The 19,080-nt window shown below is 35.4% G+C and overlaps 1 protein-coding gene across 2 annotated transcripts in view; it reads left to right on the forward strand.

Moving 5' to 3' along the window:
* Positions 1-19,080, forward strand: part of TCEA1 (transcription elongation factor A1) — a 35,162-nt gene that overhangs the window by 13,857 nt on the left and 2,225 nt on the right. For both annotated transcript variants that reach the window (XM_021005921.1, XM_078153416.1), the window contains exons 4-9: positions 906-993; positions 5,759-5,904; positions 7,820-7,876; positions 12,429-12,583; positions 13,646-13,792; positions 15,959-16,030. In XM_021005921.1, the coding sequence (XP_020861580.1) occupies positions 906-993; positions 5,759-5,904; positions 7,820-7,876; positions 12,429-12,583; positions 13,646-13,792; positions 15,959-16,030 (665 nt within the window). The remainder of the gene's footprint in view (positions 1-905; positions 994-5,758; positions 5,905-7,819; positions 7,877-12,428; positions 12,584-13,645; positions 13,793-15,958; positions 16,031-19,080) is intronic.

Genomic DNA, 19,080 nt, shown 5'->3' on the forward strand with positions numbered 1-19,080 from the left:
ATTATGTTGGTGATTAGTTATCCAATTTAAGCCTTGTCAAATCTACTTACATTGTCTCTTCCACCATAGCTGCCACTCTAGTAAGGCCTAAACTTTCATCTTAACTGTTAAAATGGCCTCCTCTTTCAAGGCTGCTGTGGAGGAAAGCATTAGTTCTCTCTACTTTCCAACCCATCCTCTACCCAGCTGCCAAAACGGTCTTCCTGAAGCTCATGATTATTTAATTCTCAAGATTCTTTGATGGCTCTTTGTTTTTGAGATAAAATAAAAAGCCATAGCTTATCTTTCCATACTTATTTTTTACTAATCCTCTTAACATGTTATATTCTAGCCATTCTATCCCAATAGAATATAGATAGCTTGTGGTTTCTTGAACTCAATATTCTTTTACCTTTCTTCCTGTTCACAGGCTGTCCCCCATCACTAGACTATATTTATGCATCACATTTGTCTTTTAAAATCTTTAGAATTCTTTATTCAAGGCTCAACTCAGGTGCCATCTCCTACAAAAAGACTTTTCTGATTTCCTTAGTCATTAATATGCTTCCTTAAATTATCTTACACTGAATTGAGCCTTGAATTCATCCTCAATTGTAGTATTCTATAACCACATTGTTATTTTTATGCAAAAACATACAAGTATTCATTCTAATTCAGGGTAGCATTTTTTAGTAAGAGATAACCAAGTAAAAACATTTTTTTTAGGCAGTGGAGAAATGACAAACAGTTTTCATTGTTATGCTACTAGAATAACTTGATCAAAGATGGGATAAATCTCATCTTTATAGTTATGCTTTAATGCTTAAGATCTGAACTTTTCTTCTTCAGCAGATAGCATTAATAAAAGATTATATTTCAGTCTTTATAACAAATGACTAAAGCTCATTGATTTTGTACATTTTCAGATGGACCCTCTACTGATAAAGACTCTGATGAAAAGAAAAAAGAACCTGCTATCTCCTCCCAAAACAGCCCTGAAGCAAAAGAAGAAAGGTATTTTGATCTTGAATGTGCTTACCTGATTGTGCACAAATAATATTTCCTATAAATATTTTTGCTGAATTATCAGTACCTTAATATAGTATGTAGTGATATGGCTTCACTTTCCAAAGCCATACCATTCTTTTCCACTGAGTCTCTTGTGGACCTGGCGTATTGTTGCCTATTACAGAATTCATGTCTACTTGAATAGAATATCCGCTGTAGGCATTTATGATAGTGTAGTAATTAAGCAGAAGGAGATCCTGTGATCACCTCTGTCTTATCTACTTCTGGATTTGGATATGCACCTACTCATATATACTCTCCTTATCTTTTGTGTTTTCCTCTTTGTTCTCAAAATTTTCAAAGCTTTAAAAGTTCAGGGAATAGATAGACACAAAGGAATCATACTGTAGTTCATTTCCTATCCTGAAGTGAGCTAGCTTTGCAGTTGTTTCCTGTTTGGGTCCTTATTTTCTTTCTCTCTTTGGAAATAAGGATATTAGAACAGAATCTATCACTTTACTTTTTTTTTTTAAAGTATTATAGATGATGTGTGTGGGTTTTTTTTAAAAAACCATAGTCACTTCCCACCAATCACTTCCCTACTCTTCTACCCCCATAGACCTCTCTTATAACCAAGAAAAGCAGTTAAGCAAAACCAGCTGATAGTGTTTGTATTCAGCAAGTAGCTATATCATTCTGTATCTCAAGGTAAATTCTCATGATCAGCTTTCCAACCTCAAGACTGATCATTTAATCTAAGTCCCAACTGCTTTTTTGTGATGGTGTTCTCAATTATGTTATTGTAGCTTTGGATATTGTTCTCTTTTTTCCTCTTTATCACAGTACATACACGTTTTCCCATTTTTCTCTGAAGTTCTCGTTTACCATTTCTTATTGTGAGTAATAGTCCAGTTCCGTTCATATTACCAGAATTTGTTCCATTATTCCCCAATTAGTAGAGACCTACTTTGTTTTATTTGCTGTTACAAAAAGTGGTGCTATGAACATTTTGGTACATCCATACTTATATTTGGGGACCTTTTTTGTTGGTCATTGAACTCCTTGAGGTGAGGATATTTGTCTAGTGGTGGGATTGTTGGGTCAAAGGGTTTGTAGAGTTTAGCTGAGCCCATTATTTCAAACATTCAAGTAGTTTTCAGGACAGATTTGTGGTGCTCTGCTATAGGAAGCTAAGATTAAGCTAGTAGTAGTTGGGGCAAATCTACCAATGAAGATCAAGAGATGCAGAAATGGTGTTCCAGGAAAATTAACTAGGATGAAGGACTAGGTGTAGACAGGTTCAATAGTTCACACAGTTTAGAAATGGTGACTCGTGATTGGCTTGACTCAGTCAGAATTCTTTAAAGCAGAAATACAGAACTTAATCCTCTTACCTTCCCTACTTTATACTGTCCCCATATGGTTGAATTCACAGAGCCAGTAAAGTAAGGACACTGTTCATCTATTTCTTCATCAGCTGTTAGAATCAGGGAACAAACTGAGTAAGATGAAATTTAGTAGGAATGATTATAAAATTCTATACTTGGATTAAAAATTAAACTTCACAAGTAGAGCATGAGGAGATTTAGGTAGATAGCAGTTAACTCTAAAAAAGATGTGGGGGATTTAGTGGACTGCTAGTTCATTATTAGTCAACATTGTGACACACTAGCCAAAAAGTTAATATTGTCCTATACTGCTTCAGGAGAAGCATACTGTTTTTTCAGGAAAAAGTTCATGGTTTCAGTATAATATGCTTTAGTCTGACCCATAGCTTGAATACTGTGTTTAGTCCTGGTGAACTTTGTTTTAGGTAAGATGTCAACAAGATGGAGAGAGAGAGAGAGAGAGAGAGAGAGAGAGAGAGAGAGAGAGAGAGAGAGAGAGAGAGAGAGAGAGAGAGAGAGAGAGAGAGAGAGAGAGAGTGTGTGTGTGTGTGTGTGTGTGTGTGTGTGTGTGTATGTGTATGTATATAGGTAAATACATAGGATGATGAGAGAAATGGAGAATATGTTATATGTGAATTGGTAAAGAAACTGGTACTGGATTGTTTAGTCTGGAGGAGAGAAAAATAAGAAGGAATGTGATAGCTATATTTAAGTATTTGAGGGGATGTGAGTAGAAGAGGGATTAACTTGTTTTGCTTATATCAGAGGGTAGAACTAGGAGTAGAGAGGCATATTTGTTTGATGTAAAGAAATAAATCTCCTAAAAATTAGAGCTATCCCAGGGCTGGAAAGGCTATCCTGGGAGATCTTTAAGCAAAAGCTCAGAGACCATTTAGTCTAGTCTGTTCTAGTTGGTGCAGTGGATAGAGCAGGAGACTTGGAATCAGGAAGGCCTGAGTTCAGATTTGGCCTCCGGCATTTACTAGCTATGTGATCCTGAACCAGATCTGTAAAATGTGGATAATAATAGCACCTACCTCCCAGTGTTCTTATGAGGATCAAGAGATATTTGTCGAGCATTTAGCACAGTGCCTGACAGACAGGTGTTATGTGAATACTAGCTGTTATTATTGTTGTTCTTATTGGGATCATTGATTATTAGGCAGGATGGCATCTGAGGTTCCTTCCAACTTTGAGGTTCTCTAAAGCATTAGTCATGTAGAATCTAGCAAGTTGTTCTAAGTTAAACCCACAGGCCTCTCCATTTTCTGGAAACTTACATTTTAAATCATGACATTGATTTGCTATGTGTAGACAATTTTAGTATTGTGGAAAGAGTACTTTATTTCTTGTCAGAAGACCTCGATTAAAAATCTGTCTCTGCCACTTATTAGCTGTTGGTTTGGAGATATGCTTTTTGGAACTGCTAGGATGAGACGCACAGATGTTTATAAAATGCTGTGTAATTTTTAAAGGGCTCTGTCAATAATAACAGGTGTTGTTCCATAAAGTTGCAAAACTGTTCTGTGTTACAGAATCATAGATTTAGAGCTGGAAGTAGAGACATTATCTTATCCATCCTCTTCATTGTGTAGATGAGAAAATTGGGGTTTTTCTACATGTTTTCTTAGTTGATCTTCTCAATAATTCTTGAGTATTATAGTTATTTTTATTTCCATTTTCCAGATAAGAGAATGGATGGAATGATTTTATCCACTCTGTGAGTTAGATAAGGCACATAGGTTGTGACTGCCCATGTTCACACAGCTAGTAAATATAGTTCAGCATTCTATCCATTCTGCTACACTTCTAGTCTGGCAGTGTCAGCTGTTATTGAATATGCAATATATAAAAGATTTAAGACTCAAAAAAATACATCTCTTTCCTGATATAATAAGTACATTGCAGTTAATAGGAGCTTAATAAATTTTTGTCGAATAAAGGAATAAAAACATCTTTTTATAAAAAAACAAATTACAAGGTGTTATGACTTCACAGTTATATAATGTTCATGATCTCTGCTTGAAGAAAATGAAGGATATGGTAAATGCTTAGTGAAACACTTGTGTCAGACATCTGGGGAAGAAAAATTTATTGTTGTATTGTACCAGCTGGGCAGTAGTCAAAGGAGTGAGGAATGTTAGAGAAATTCAGAGTGAAGGGAACTGTTTGTAGCTAAGTGTTGAGATATAAAAGGAGTGACTAGTAGGTTACCTGTAGTTTGATGGTAGTAGAAATGATAGGGAAAGTAGGTTGAGAGCTCTTTTGGAAGATGTGGGGTATTTATAAACAACTTGAATTACACAGGAAAGATAATGTACATCTATTCAGCTAAGTGAGGACTAGGACCTAGACATTGGATTCTTGAAATAGAGAAGAAAAAAGCAGAAGCATACATCTTTATGAAGTAAAAGGTAGAAATTGGTAGGTTAAAGGAAAAAGTGAAAAAGACTTATCTAACTTACAGAGTAGGTAAAATCATTCCATCCGTAGTGATCAGGAAGTTTGCCTTGTTTTAGTGAACAGCAAGGAACTCTACCATGTAGAAATAGCAGTTTTAAATGTTATAAACAGTGAATTGCAAAGGGAGACTAGATGGGTAAAAATGGTTGCTGTCTGTTTTGAAGTTGTAACTGAAACAGGCAAACAGATGATCTCACTTGGAAAGAGCTTTGCAGAGTACCTATTTTTGGTGAGAATCTAGTAGAAAAAGTTCATCTGAAGTAGTTGGTATGGTTAAATTGGGTGAGAGATACTCTTTATATTCACTAAAGTACTTGTTTCAGTAGGTTTTTCTGAAGAGAAAATTAAGTAGATTTTTGTCCTCCATCACTACCCACTTCTAACTACTTATGGCTTTTTGCCTGAAGGGAGTGATTTAACTGTATTCTCATTTGCTACCTATGTGGAACAGTCTCTGCTTACACTGTTCTCTTGAAAGGACATCTAGTACTAATTTAGAGCTAGGATGTTCTTATTTGTCTTCTGATGATGTTTTCATTAAAATAACTTCCTTTTTCAGAGGACCAAACTTCTTTAGTGTGACATTGTAATGAACTGTAATTTTTATTTTAGTATACTTAAGAGATCTATTACTTAGGCTGATTAGGGTTGGCATAAAATATTTTGGTCTTATGTAATTGCAGTACTAATGCATTTACTATGATTTTAACCTTTGTACTTTTATGGTAGGACGAAAAGGTGTAAGATCCCCTAATTCCTCTACTTCTAGGCGTTTTGTTCCTATTTAATCATAAAAGGCTCTATTGCAGATACTCTGAATTTCTGCTTCATTTAATTCAAAAGTATTGTTTTTACTGAAAATGATAGCAAGGAAACAAATTGCTTTAAGACAACTTTTTCCTGATTTTTGTCTATTTTAGTAGCTCCAGTAGCAATGCAAGCAACAGAAAGGAAGAGACAAATGCTTCTGATTCCTTCATTCCATCTTTTCCCCGGGCACCAAGCACTTCAGATTCAGTTCGAATGAAGTGCCGAGAGATGCTTGCTACAGCCCTCAGAACAGGAGGTAAGATCTGCCCAGCTCTTGCAGTGTGCCTTCTGCACCACTGGTTCCAGAATACATTTTACTTTCATCTTAGATGTCTTCCTTTCTTACTCCTGCCATCTTTTGGCATTGATGGAGATCTGGCTCCTTCTGGGTGTCATTGCTTTCCTAGCCACCTTTTCTAGTCCTGGTCATACATTCCTTTCATATTCTTTCAGGAACCCTTCTTACTCAACATTGCTGCCTCCAGAGTCATCCTCTGCTACTGTCACAGAATCATCTTTTCTCCTTTGAGGTTCACACTGTCCAAATTTATCACCCAGTCTAGATGCTGGAGGCTGATCCCTAAAGTATCTCCTATCGCCTTCTGACTACTTTGGCAAAATAGGCTCCAAGAGTTGAAGAGGCATGCCAAAGGCCACATAGCCAATAGTTGTCAGGGCCAGGATCTGAACTGAAGTTTGCCTGACTCCAAGTCCATTGATCTTTCCACTGAACCACAATACTTATGCCTTTTTGGCATTTATCTGTTACTGACAAATAGGTACAATGTAAGATAGAATTTTTACTATTTTAATTTTTACTGTTTTGAAGAAACTTATGTACATAATAATTTCTATTTATATTACAATTTTTAAAATAATGGACAGATTTACCTTGTCAATATTGACTTTTACAAAAGTATTTTGTTGTCGTTCAGTTGTTTCAGTTACGTCTGATTCTTCATGACCCCATTTGGGGTTTTCTTGGCAAAGATACTGGAGTGGCTTGCCATTTTCTTCTCCAGCTCATTTTACAGATGAGGAAACTGAGGCAAACAGGGTTAAGTGACTTGCCGAGAGTCACACAGCTAGTAAGTGTCTGAGGTCAGATTTGAACTCAAGAAGATGAGTCTTCTCACTCCAGGCCCAGTACTCTATCCACTGTGCCACCTAGCTACCCAAATATTAATTCCTAGTTACGAGGATCACAGATACTAAAATTGTCTTTGCCAAAAAAAAGAAATATGCTCTTAGGGTGAATTAAGAGAGAAGTATAGTGTCCAAGACTAGAGGTAATAGTTCCATTATACTCAATTCTAGTCAGACTGCATTTGGAGCATAGTATTCAGTTCTAGGAAAGACAGTGATTTTTAGAATATCCAGAACAAATCAACAAAGTTGATTAAAGACCTTCATATCTTGTCATAAGAGGGAACTGGAATGGTTAGTCTGGAGAAGAAAAGACTTCAGGGAGATTCAACAACTCTAAGTATTTGCAGGTTTTCACTTGAAAGGAGGATTAGATTTTTTTTTTCTCCTTGGGCCCAGAGTGCGGAATTAGAAGCAGTGGGCAGAAGTTATAGAATTGAATTTAGGTTTGACCTTAGAAAAACTTTGCTAATGATTGAAGTTATCTAAGTATAGTGGGCTCCCTTGGGAAGGAGTGGGTTTCCTTTGCTGGAGGGTCTTCAGGCAAAGCCTGGATGCGACCTCTTGTTAGATATGTTTTTGGGTGGAGGTTAGTAGAAGTTAATTGATTATAGAATCATTAACAATGTTGTGAAATTATTTATTGTATATTATTTAGTAATATTGAAGCTTTTAGACTAACTACGGTTTTTGCTCTTAGGGCATTTCATTTCAACACTCATATTGAAAGAAATGTATAAATATTGCTTAAAGATCAAAACATTAGGTAGTGATAGATGGCGGTAGAGATAATAATATAAAAACTATTTTTATAGGTAATTATAAAATTCTTGTGGGCAAGCATCATATTTTCATCTTTGTAGCCTTCACAACACTTAACATATTGGTTTCTAAATTAGTAAGAGCTTGATAAATACTTAGTGTGAAATTGAATTATTTCACTGTAAGATTTCCCTTTCTCAGGAATTCTTTCCAAATACTTTAAGAAAACTATGAACTTATGAACTTTTAAAAATTATTTTCAGATGACTACATTGCTATTGGGGCTGATGAAGAAGAGCTGGGATCTCAGATTGAGGAAGATATCCTTTGAGAATGTAATTTAGAGTAGTTTAGCCTAAGTTGAATATTTGTACCAATCATCTTCTAATTTTAGATCTTCTTTTATAGGGTTTCACAAATGTCAGATAGAAATCTCACAACATAACACCTCATTTGAGACTATTTTAGAGTGAGAGTTGGATGTTAGAGCTAACACCAACATTTGTCCTCTTTTTTTTAATGCATTATCACTTAGAAGTAAGGCACATAGAAGTGATGCAGTGTGATTTTTTTTTTCATTCTTTCTTACTACAATACTAGGTTCACTGTAATTTTTATGTTCACTCTAAATGTATTGTCAAGAAATCTTTTATGTATGGCTTGGTAAAGAAAATTATTTTCTTAAACTTTGTGTGTTTTCATAGCTCTTGGGGAGGAGATTAGTACTCATTTTATTCAGTGAAAACACCTCAACTCCTCAAATATTATCCTACTTCAGATATGCCTGCCCTTTCCATTGTGTCCTCTGGCTTGCTTGCTCCATAGTGAACAAACTGCCTTTCATCTTAAATGTCTTCCTTTATCTAACCATTTTCTGGTACTGATTGAGACCTGATGCTCAGAACAACACTACTTCCCTTAGCACCGTCTCTAATACTGGCTATATTTTATCTCATACTCTTCAACTCACTGTTGATGGTGATGAAATCAGAATATTCCTTTCCTCTTCAACCGTCTTACAACTTCCAGACCTTTTCTACTTCTTCCTTTGAACTTCACACTATCCACATTCAACATTCATAACCCAGTCTGGATTCCAGTGGCCTTTTTATCTATTGACTCCCAAGATACTCTCCTTTTGAGTGTCAAGCTCTTTTTTTCCACCCTAACTTCTAGCATCACACTAAGGGACTCCAACATATTGATTTTCCTTCAAATACCCTAACTTCCTCTTTGCTTAATCTACTCAAGACCTCCTTTACTTCAACTACTTGCATAGACGGTTATACCTTTGGTGTAACCATAACCCACCAAATCTTTTCCTTCTATGTTTTGACTCTGAAATTCCTTTATCTGATTATAGTTAAGTCAGTAAACATTTATTAAGTGCATATTATGTCCCAGGCACTATGCTAAGTACTTAGGATACAAAGAGACAAAAGACAGTACCTTTTCTCAAGGAGCTGTCGATCTAATACTTCTTTCCCTATGTCTTACAATCTGTAGTGCCTCCCCCCCTTTTTTCTTTACCAGGACTTCCATTCCTTCCATCTTTCTGTTTTGTTTTGCTTTTTCCAATCCATCACCCTTGTACTGGCTACACTCTCCTCTCTTCCATATTTTGAACCCCTTTGTAAACCAGTTCAACACTATACTGTCCTCTTTTCTCACATCCTTTGACTCACTGTGCTATCACTGCCAATCATGCCTTAACAAATCCCTAAGCCTTGGTCACTCCCATCAACCACTTCCTTTATTCCTCTTCATGGGTTGCTGCACAGAGCTGCAGGAAATCACAAAACCATGCTTACCAGGTCCTTCCCAAATTTATGTTCTCTAATCTCAATTGGGCTGTCACTGTGGCAAGACAATCTACTAGTCCTCCTTCCTCACTTGCTAGGTTCCTTCACTTCCTCTGGCTTCTAACCTCATCATTTAAATAAAATTTCTATTTCCAAAGTTTCCAGCGGTCCCTTTAAAAAAAACATAGGTTCGGGAATCCATCTACAAGGAGATGATAATTGAACCTATGAAAGTTGATATTTTTTAAAAATTAATTTTATTTTTATTACTAATGCAAACATCCTCCCCCCCCCAAAAAGAAATTCCCAGGTACACAGCAGAATACAAAAGAGTTGCCCACTAAACTACAAATTTCTATCTGCCTTCTTCTTTCAAAAAGTATATGCTACTCTTCAAACAGCCCTGCTCATCTGTGCTTCCTTCTGAATGCACTTCCACTCTGTTCTCTGCTATGCATTTAAAAATATTTCAGTGTCTCTTTTTTTTTTGGCATCACTACTCCCTGCTTTTTTTCCAAACAGATCAGTCAAAAACCAAAAGAAAGTTTAAACAAAACAAAACACCTTGTAATAAGTACAGTTAAATCAAAAGGAATCTGTTTAGTGGCCATATTCACAGACGCTAATTTCTATCTTTTTCTGGCACCTTGAATCCATTAACATTTCTGTCAAAAAGTGGGTAATATGTTTCATCATAAACACTCTGAAGATATAATTGTTCATTGCATTGATCAGAGTTCTTAAGTCTTTCAAAGTTGTTTTTCTTTACAATGTTCTTCCAGTTCTGCTCACTTCAGTTTTCATCATTTCACACTCCTCAGGATTCTCTGAAATCATCTTTAGTGATTTCTTACAGTGAACCAATATTCCATTATATTCGTATACCATAAATGTGTTCAGCTATTCCCCAATCCCTTAGATTCTGGTTCTTTGTTGTGCCCCCCTTCCCCCTTGATTTTTATCCTCTTTCATAATGTCCTCTGCTTATCCTTGTTTCTCTATTCAATTTTATGTATTTCTGCACCAAACTGTATGTGTTGATATGTGTGTTCAACCTTCCTTTGTCTGTTTCAGATAAGAGAGCAGTTCATCTAATGACTGCTCCCTCAACCCCTATGTATATTCTTCCCTTTATACCTCAGTTACAAGAAATAGCAGGTTCCACCCTTTTCCTTCTTTCTGCACTGGTGTAATCCTTTTACTCTCCCTTCCCCTTCTCTTCAGACCTTCAGAACAGGACCAGTCCACTTCAGTTTTTCTTATTTCACCCCCTCATAACCCTTTGAAGACCTTTAGGTTCTAAGGGGACACTTGTCTCTTCTTCATCACCCATTAGAATATTAGCACTAAATCATCATGCAATTCCTTCCAACTATTCAAATAAATTTACTTTCTAAGTTTCTTTGGACTCTTATTTTTATATTCAGTAGTTCTTACTTAGCTCTTAACTTTTCATTAGAAGTTCTTGAAAAGCCTCTGTTCTGCTAAAGGCTCATTTTTCCCTGTAAGATTATACTTGGCCTTTCAGGATAAATTATTTTTGCTTGTGAAGTCAATTTTCTTTACAGGATGTTCTAACTGGGAGTGTCCCCCAGGCCTGTCCCAGCCCCTCTTCTCTTTTTCCTCTTTACAGTGGGCTCTTAACCTTTTTTTGTATCGTTGACTCTTTGGCACTTGAGTAAAGCCTAAGGGCCCCTTTTCAGAATAATAACTTGTTACCTACCTTCATAATTGAAGGAAATGCTAGATTTCAGTTAGAGGTTAGAAAATAAAGATGTAATTTTTTTCCCCCATCAAAGTCGTAGACTACTTAAAATCTGTCCCTCTTCTTTGTATCCATAAATAGATAGGGATACATAAGCACAGAACCCATGACATCTGTGCCTATGGGCTCATTTGTCTCCATCTGATGATTAATTCAAATATATACACAGCCCTACTCTGTCCTCTCCAGTCTTGTATTTCCAGCTGTCTTTTGGACATCTTGAACCAAATTTCCTGTAGACATTTCAGAATGCCAAGGGCACCACCATCATCTTTGTCATCTAGGGGTGCCACTTCAGTATCTCTTGACTATTCCCTATCACTTTCACCACATAAAGTATTTTTTTTTTCTAATCATGTCATTTTTGCCGCCTTAAAATTTTCTCTCCACTTACAAAACCCACCACCGTGGTTCAGGTTTTTATCACTTTTAACTTGAACTTTTGGAATACGTTATAATTTATCTCCCTGCCTTCATTCTTTCCCCACTCCAATCCCTCCTCTACTCAGCTGCCAAAGTCATTTACTAAAGTATTGGTCTCTCTCACTCCCTCACACTAAAGACCTATGTCTGTCTATGTCATATACACTCCTCCTCCCTACATTCTTAATAAACTACTACTTTTGGCATCTGGTATGAAAGACTTCTTTTTGCGTTTAAAGCTCTTACTCTACCTGACTGTTAATTACCTCTTTATTGCACTAAATTTGCCTCTTTGGCCCTCTGTGGTCCATCTGCACTTGCTGTTCCTTGCACGAGACACTTGGTATCCCTTCTCTGTGCCTTTGCACTAGCTCTCCCTTATACCTTCAATATTTTACCTCCTCACCATTACATCCAGGCTTGCTTCAGGAGTAAGCTCAAATCCTGCCTTCTGCAGGAGGCCTTTCTGAGTCCCCCAGATGTTAGTATTTTTCCTCTATGAGATTACCTTCCATCCATTCTACATATCTTTTGTGTACCTAGTTACTTCTTAGTTGTGTTCCACTTTAGAATGTGAGATCCCTGGGGGCAGGAATTGTTATGGTTTTTCTTTGTATCCCCGGTGTTTAGTACAATGTCTGGCACATCGGAAGTACTTAATAAAATGTTCATTGACTGATGTTATCTAAGTTGTGATAGTGATTATTTCCTGAATATAGAGAAAGATAAAAGGACTATAGTATTTAACATTCTCTATTTTAATCTGAATTATGATTAGCTTTTGTGGACCAATTAGAAACATAAGAAGCTGCCATCTTTTTTTGATAATAGTATAGTTAAATAACATCCTGGTTAATATCATATTCCTTAACTGCATAATACCTATATATCAGGAGTTACGGAACACGGACATGAAATATAAAAATAGGGTACGAAGTAGAATAGCAAATCTCAAGGATGCAAAGAATCCAAATTTAAGGAAAAATGTACTGTGTGGGAACATACCTCCAGATTTGTTTGCTAGAATGACGGCAGAGGTAAGTAAATTTGAATTTGCTAACCTACATTTATTTCCTTTGACTTCACAAATCTTTATACTTGATTAAATATAAACAATTTCTAAACTACTCTCTGATATTTTCAGAAGCTAAGTTTTAAAAAGTTAAAAAGATTTTTTTGGAAATGTGGTTTGTATAATCCCTGTGACTTTATGAGGTTCAGAATTTACTGTCATTTCAGCTATAAATGCCTTCAGAGTCTTCCTAAGTCATGTTTTATATCTGGCTACTATATGTTAAACTAAAATGAAGGGACAGTGTGGTTCAATGAAAAGATTTGGAATTAGAGATCCTTGGTTCACATCCTGGATCTGACATTTACATTTATATCGTGAGATTATGGGCAAAATCATTTAACCTCTTTGGGTGTTAGTTCTTAATCAGTAAAATGAAGGGTTTGGACTAGATGACCTCTATGGTCCATTTTAGCACTAAATCTTGGATCCTGAGTATTTCTATTAGATTTTCATGGTATGTTGTTTTAAAAAATCCATTTGTTGCATTACACTTGGATTCTGTCTACCACCAGTTCTTAAGTAATTTGTTACTTAAATAATACAGTTGCCAACTGTTGTGTTCATTGTGAAGCCATATAGAATTGGAAAGTTGAATGTATAAGCCATATTTCTTATCGGATAAGTTAGCATGTATGTGGTTGCCTTTTTTTTCTCAAAATATTAAGAGTTTTAAAAAATAAATGACAGCTGCAGTGATGTTAAAATAATGCTTTTGAAGTTGGAGCTGTTGTATAGTTTCATATAAATTTTGTACACTATTATAGGTTGATATTTTCTGCCTTTTAAAAACATGGTTATAAATTAAGTTAATCATTGGCATAAACATTTTCACAATGATTGAAGGAATTGGTAGGTGATCCATAACTGCTTAACTTTTCATATTCTTAAAATTAGTATCATTTCTAATTGATATTTCTAATTGATGAATGTACAGTTTTATATTATTTTTACATTAATAGATAAAACTATCTGATAGATTAAAAATGCTGTACCTGAGGAGTTTGTACTACTATATTCCTCCTAGGAAATGGCTAGTGATGAACTTAAGGAGATGCGTAAAAACCTGACCAAAGAAGCAATTAGAGAACATCAAATGGCTAAGACAGGTGGGACCCAAACTGACCTGTTTACATGCGGCAAATGTAAAAAGAAGAACTGTACTTATACACAGGTACCTGACTATTCCTTTATGTTTTTCTATTTCACTTTTAGAAATCCTAAAAATTCCTCATTTAGTAAAATTGACTTAGCATAGTTCAGTTAAGTTTGAAAAAAAATTTTTCTTTTAAAAAGTTGTAATTTTTATAAGATACTGAGAATTCTTTTATAACATTGAAGAGTTCCAGCCTAATCTGGAAGTGAATTGAAATAGAGGCAGAATTCCTACTAGATAGAAATTTCAAATTAATAACAAAACTGAAAACTACTGTGTTCCTGCTTTCTCTGACTTTGAGAACTTGTTGAATTTATAAAATGGCTAATTTGCATAAATATCACATATATAATGTCATTTGTAGAGGGAGGCATATTGAAGCTCTGTGTCATAGTGGATAGAGAACTGATCAGAAAATCGTGTCTTCAGGTACTGCCTCTGATGTTTACTTACTATGTGACTGGGCAGATCGCTTAACCTTTTAGTGCTCTAAGCAGTTATCTAAGACTATAGCTGCAGAGAAGGCATTGATTTACATTGGTAGAGAGAACTTTCTCAGCTGGGAGTTCTCTGTGTCAAAAAAATCACAGATCTAGTGCTTGTTCCCTGATGTTAGTGATTTTTATACATTCTTTTGCTTTAAATTAGTGGTTTTTTAAAACTTAATATAGTCTAATACTTGTACTTTTATTTTTTCAATTCAGAAGGACCAATGGGTGGCAAATTTTTTGATCACAGTAATCCACAAAGCAAAACTAAACAAATAACAAAAGGCTTTAGTGGCCCTCTTTGATTTATGATAAAATTTATTGAAAAATTATGCATATTAGGTAAAGAAGAGTTAGATTATGCATCAGTGGGGGAAGTACTCACGCTTTTGAAATCACAATCATTTAAAGTAAAGCCCTAATAATATATTAGTGTACTTCGTATTTTTTAAGAAGATACTGACTCTTGGGGCAGCTAGGTGGTGCAGTGGATGGAGCGCTGGTCCTGAAATCAGGAGGACCTGAGTTCAAATCCAGCCTCAGACCAAACACTTGACACTTACTAAGCTATGTGACCCTGGGAAAGTCATTTAACCCCAGTTGGCCTTAAGGGGGAAAAAAAAAGATACTGACTCCTTTGTTCTCTGAACCTATGCATTTGGGTATGTGTAAAAATTACTATTTTATAACTGGCAGTTTACATTTACTTCCTTTTTTTACATGTTAGACATATAGACATCCTGAGGTTTTTGTATTAAAAACACCACCAAAAAAACAATTACAATTACAGGTTAGTTCATTGATATGATCGAGGAACAGAATTTTCCAGTTAATTTGAGTATTTAATAATTTATTTAGTATGATAATCCATGACTAGAACTCCTTGTCTTGTGTCTTAACACATAGTTTAACTTTTTTGGTATATGATTTATCTAAATTGCATATTTTTAGCTTGGTCTTTATAGTTATGCGGTGTTCAGTTTCAAGTTTTTGTTATTTACAAAAATGTCATTTTTTATTGTTTACCTGGTTCTGTTTACGTCATCTGTGTCATTTCATTTAAGACTTTCCACATTTATCTGTAGCTTTTGTGTTGTTTCTTACAAATACTAATGTCCTATTAGCATCACAGTTTAACTAGTTTCTAATTTGTTTCCTAATTCTAGTTCTTTGTTACTATAAACATGCTGCTATGAATATTTTGATATCATGGGATTTTTCTTTCTATAAGTGACTTCCTTAAGTTATATACTTGTACTAAGTTCTCTGGGTCAAAGTATATAGGCATTTTAGTCACTTTTTAAAAAACATAATTCCAAATATTAGTTTTTCATCATCTTTGTTATTTTGCTGGATGTGAGGTGAAAATTCCGGAGTTGTTTTGATTTGTATTTCTCTTACTATCAGCAGTCTTTCATATAGTTATTAATATTTTGCAGCTCTTCTTTGAGGATTGTTTCTATTTTTTGACCATTCGAATAATTGGGGGATGACTCTTTATCTTAATGTTTGTATTAATATTTTTTATGTCTTGGATATCAGAAGTATTTGATGAAACGATTTTTTCCTAGTCTATGCTTTACTTTATCCTTATGACATTTATTTTGGTGCTGTAAAATCTTTACAATTAACTCAGATGTAATGATCACTGTAAAAGGTACTAGTATATCATTCTTGATTTTTTTTTCCTGGTCAGGTTCAAACCCGCAGTGCTGATGAACCTATGACAACGTTTGTTGTCTGTAATGAATGTGGAAATAGATGGAAGGTATGGCTTTAGGGTTTTTTTTCTGTTTTTTTTTCATATATATAACTGAACTACTATATAAATAACCAGCTCTTTTTAAAGCTATAGGTATGCCTACTTTGGAAATCACTCAGTTAATCTTTTACCTTAGACATGTAAGTTCCTCCCTGAATAAAATGTTTTTCCCCCCCTAAAACTATTCCATTTATCTGATTATCATTGGAGGATTAGCATAAATAAAATAATTGGTAACTTCTTGTGTTTAGCTATTATGTTCTCTCTTACTGGCAGAAGGAATTCTAGAATCACAGAATTTCAGAGTTGAAGGGGGCCTTGTTTCCATCTCATTAAAATTATACCCAAATGAGAATTCCCATTACAGTACGTCTGGCAATCATAAGTGTCTTGCTCCATTGTAAACATCCCTAATTTTTTCAGTAGGTCCTTATAATTGCAAGACACTGTGCTGATTTCTTTCTTCTTGGAACTCTCTAGTGTATCAATATGTTTCCTAAAATATTGTGAGCTGAATTGAAAACAATATTCCAGGTGCCCAGAGCAGAATACATTTCTACTTAACTATCTCATTCCTGGTAGATATTCTTCTCAGAACATACAAGATCTCACCACCTGTTTTGGCAGCTATATCACATCACTGACTCATATCCAGCTTGCAGCTCACTAAATTTTACCCCCATCTTTTTTGACCAAACTAATATTTAACCATACCTCCTTCAATTTATACTTAAGTTGATTTCTTAATCCCAAGTGTGTGATTTTACATTTATATCTATTTAATTTAATTGTGTTAGTCATCTCAGTTCTCTGTCATTCTTTTTGGATCCTGATACAGTCATCCACTTTGTTATCTATCCCTCCTCAGATTTGATAAAGATACCTTTTGTTTTCCTCTTTCGTTGTTTCAGTTTTGTCCAACTCTTCGAGGCTCCATTTGGGGTTTTCTTGGCAAAGATACTTACTAGTGGTTTGCCTCATTTTACAGATGAGGAATGCCTTTGTCCAAGTCGTGATTGAAAATGTTAAACACAAAACTAAGCACAGATCCCTAGCACAGTTCACTGGAGACCTTCCAAGTTGACACGGAACCTTTAATGACTGTTTGAGTCTAGTCATTCAACTAGTTCAAAATCTATCTAATTATACCATTTTTTTAGCCCATGTCTCTCCACCTTTGCCACAATAGCCACATAAGATGCTCTATCAAACATCTTGTTTAAAATCTATTTTCCTGACATTTTAGCAATGACATTGCTTTTTTCAATACTTTGGGATATAGTTTGGGGGGGGGGGGTTTGGTGACAGTAGCTCAGGAGCAATTAAGGGATCCTTTACTAATTACCTCCTTTATCTTGGGTATAAATTTCCTATCAGCCACTATTCTGTCCTTTCCAAAGGTCTTTTCAGGGCAAACAGATGCCAAATAAGAATCAAGCAGCTTGGCCATCTCTTTATGGTCAGTGGTCATTGACTCTTTCACTCTGAGCAGTGCAGTGCTCCTACCCTATTCTTAGACACTATTTCCCCCAGTTTAGTTTAAAACAAAGTAAAAAAACTTTTTTGTTGTAATCAGCTTTTCTTTCCAGCCTCTGTGCGTTATGAGCTTTAGCATTCCTGACATTTATTCTTAGTGTATCGTGCTACACCTTTTTTTCTTTGACTCTTCCTTTCCATCTGCTGTATTTTTTTTTAATTTAGGTTAGTTGGTGAGTTTTCTGTGTTCATGTTGATTTCTTCAATTATTTTTTGTCCTCATTAGAATTTTTTCCGCTTTGTGGCTTAATAATTTCATTCTGTAGCGTGTGCCTTGTTGGTGGGAATAAGATCCAGAATAGAATTCTCCTCATTGGATCCTTTCCTTTTGATGTATGACATTAACAATTAAGTCAAGAAGTTGGCTTCTCTCTTTTCTCAAGAGGGAGAGACCCAGCAGATGACTGGATTAATAATTGAAGTCCCCATCAGTACTGCACCAGCTTTATATTCCTTTTCAAACTGTTCATCTACAGTGGTCTGTAAGCATCCTTTGAAAACACTGTCACTTCCATTTGTTCCTTCATCAGTCTTGACCCAAAATTTCTCTAGGCATGAGTATATCGTATTATTATATTATACTACTTCCCCTTTCCCTGCCCCTAACCCTGTCTTTACCTTCTGGCTTCCTTTATGCCACATTCCGATCATGGGACTCATCCCTCAAGGCTCACTGATGCCTGTGAGGTCAGTTCACTTCCTTAAATTAGGATTTCTAGTTAATCTTGCTTTTTTTTTTTTTTTGGTTAGCCTAAACTTTGTGTTGAGAGCTGTCTGTAGTATGTGTAGACAGCTGAAGCCATTGGTTTTAGAACTTGCTCTTTTTTTGGATTTTGTTTGAGTTTCTCAGTATTTCAATAGCAATCCTCCTACTTTGTTAATATCTCACTATACTTTCTTGGTGGTTAGTGATACCTAAGCAGTTTTCCTCTCCTCTCAGTTTAGTTTAAAGTTTAAAGCTATAACTTAATGGCCATGCTTACATATTTCATAGCCTGTAATTACTATTTCCTGCTTTAAGAGCAGCAAACTGCAACCCCACCCCCTCAGTATTGATGCTTTACTTAATTTCTTGAATGGTTTTTGGTGATTCAGCAACTAAATTACTGTTTAAAGTTGTGAGTAGTTTGTAACATTCGTTAGTGCAAATTTGCACTCTTTTTTTTGGTATGGTTGAGGAAAAATTATCATTTAAAACATATGTATTTAAACTCTTTAATTATGACTATTCAAGGTCATTTAAAGATATGTCTGTAATTGTTTAGGCTAGGCAATTCTCAAAAATAGCTATCTTCTAGTAAATCAGTCAGTAAACATTTATTAAGTACCTACTATGTGCCAAGACAGAAAGATACAAAAGATGGTTCCTGCTGTCAAAGAGCTTACAACCTAATGAAAAGGAGGTTGAGTTGTGAAGTGCTATCCTTAAACCCTATGGGGCAGCTAGGTGACCCATAGAGGGCCAAGCCTGAAGTTAGGAAGACTATCTTCCTGAGTTCAAATCTGGCCTCAGACACTTA

This window comes from Phascolarctos cinereus, unplaced genomic scaffold (genome assembly GCF_003287225.1).
Source record: "Phascolarctos cinereus isolate Bilbo 61053 unplaced genomic scaffold, phaCin_HiC Scaffold_4;HRSCAF=312, whole genome shotgun sequence".
Classification (NCBI taxonomy): Eukaryota; Metazoa; Chordata; class Mammalia; order Diprotodontia; family Phascolarctidae; genus Phascolarctos; species Phascolarctos cinereus.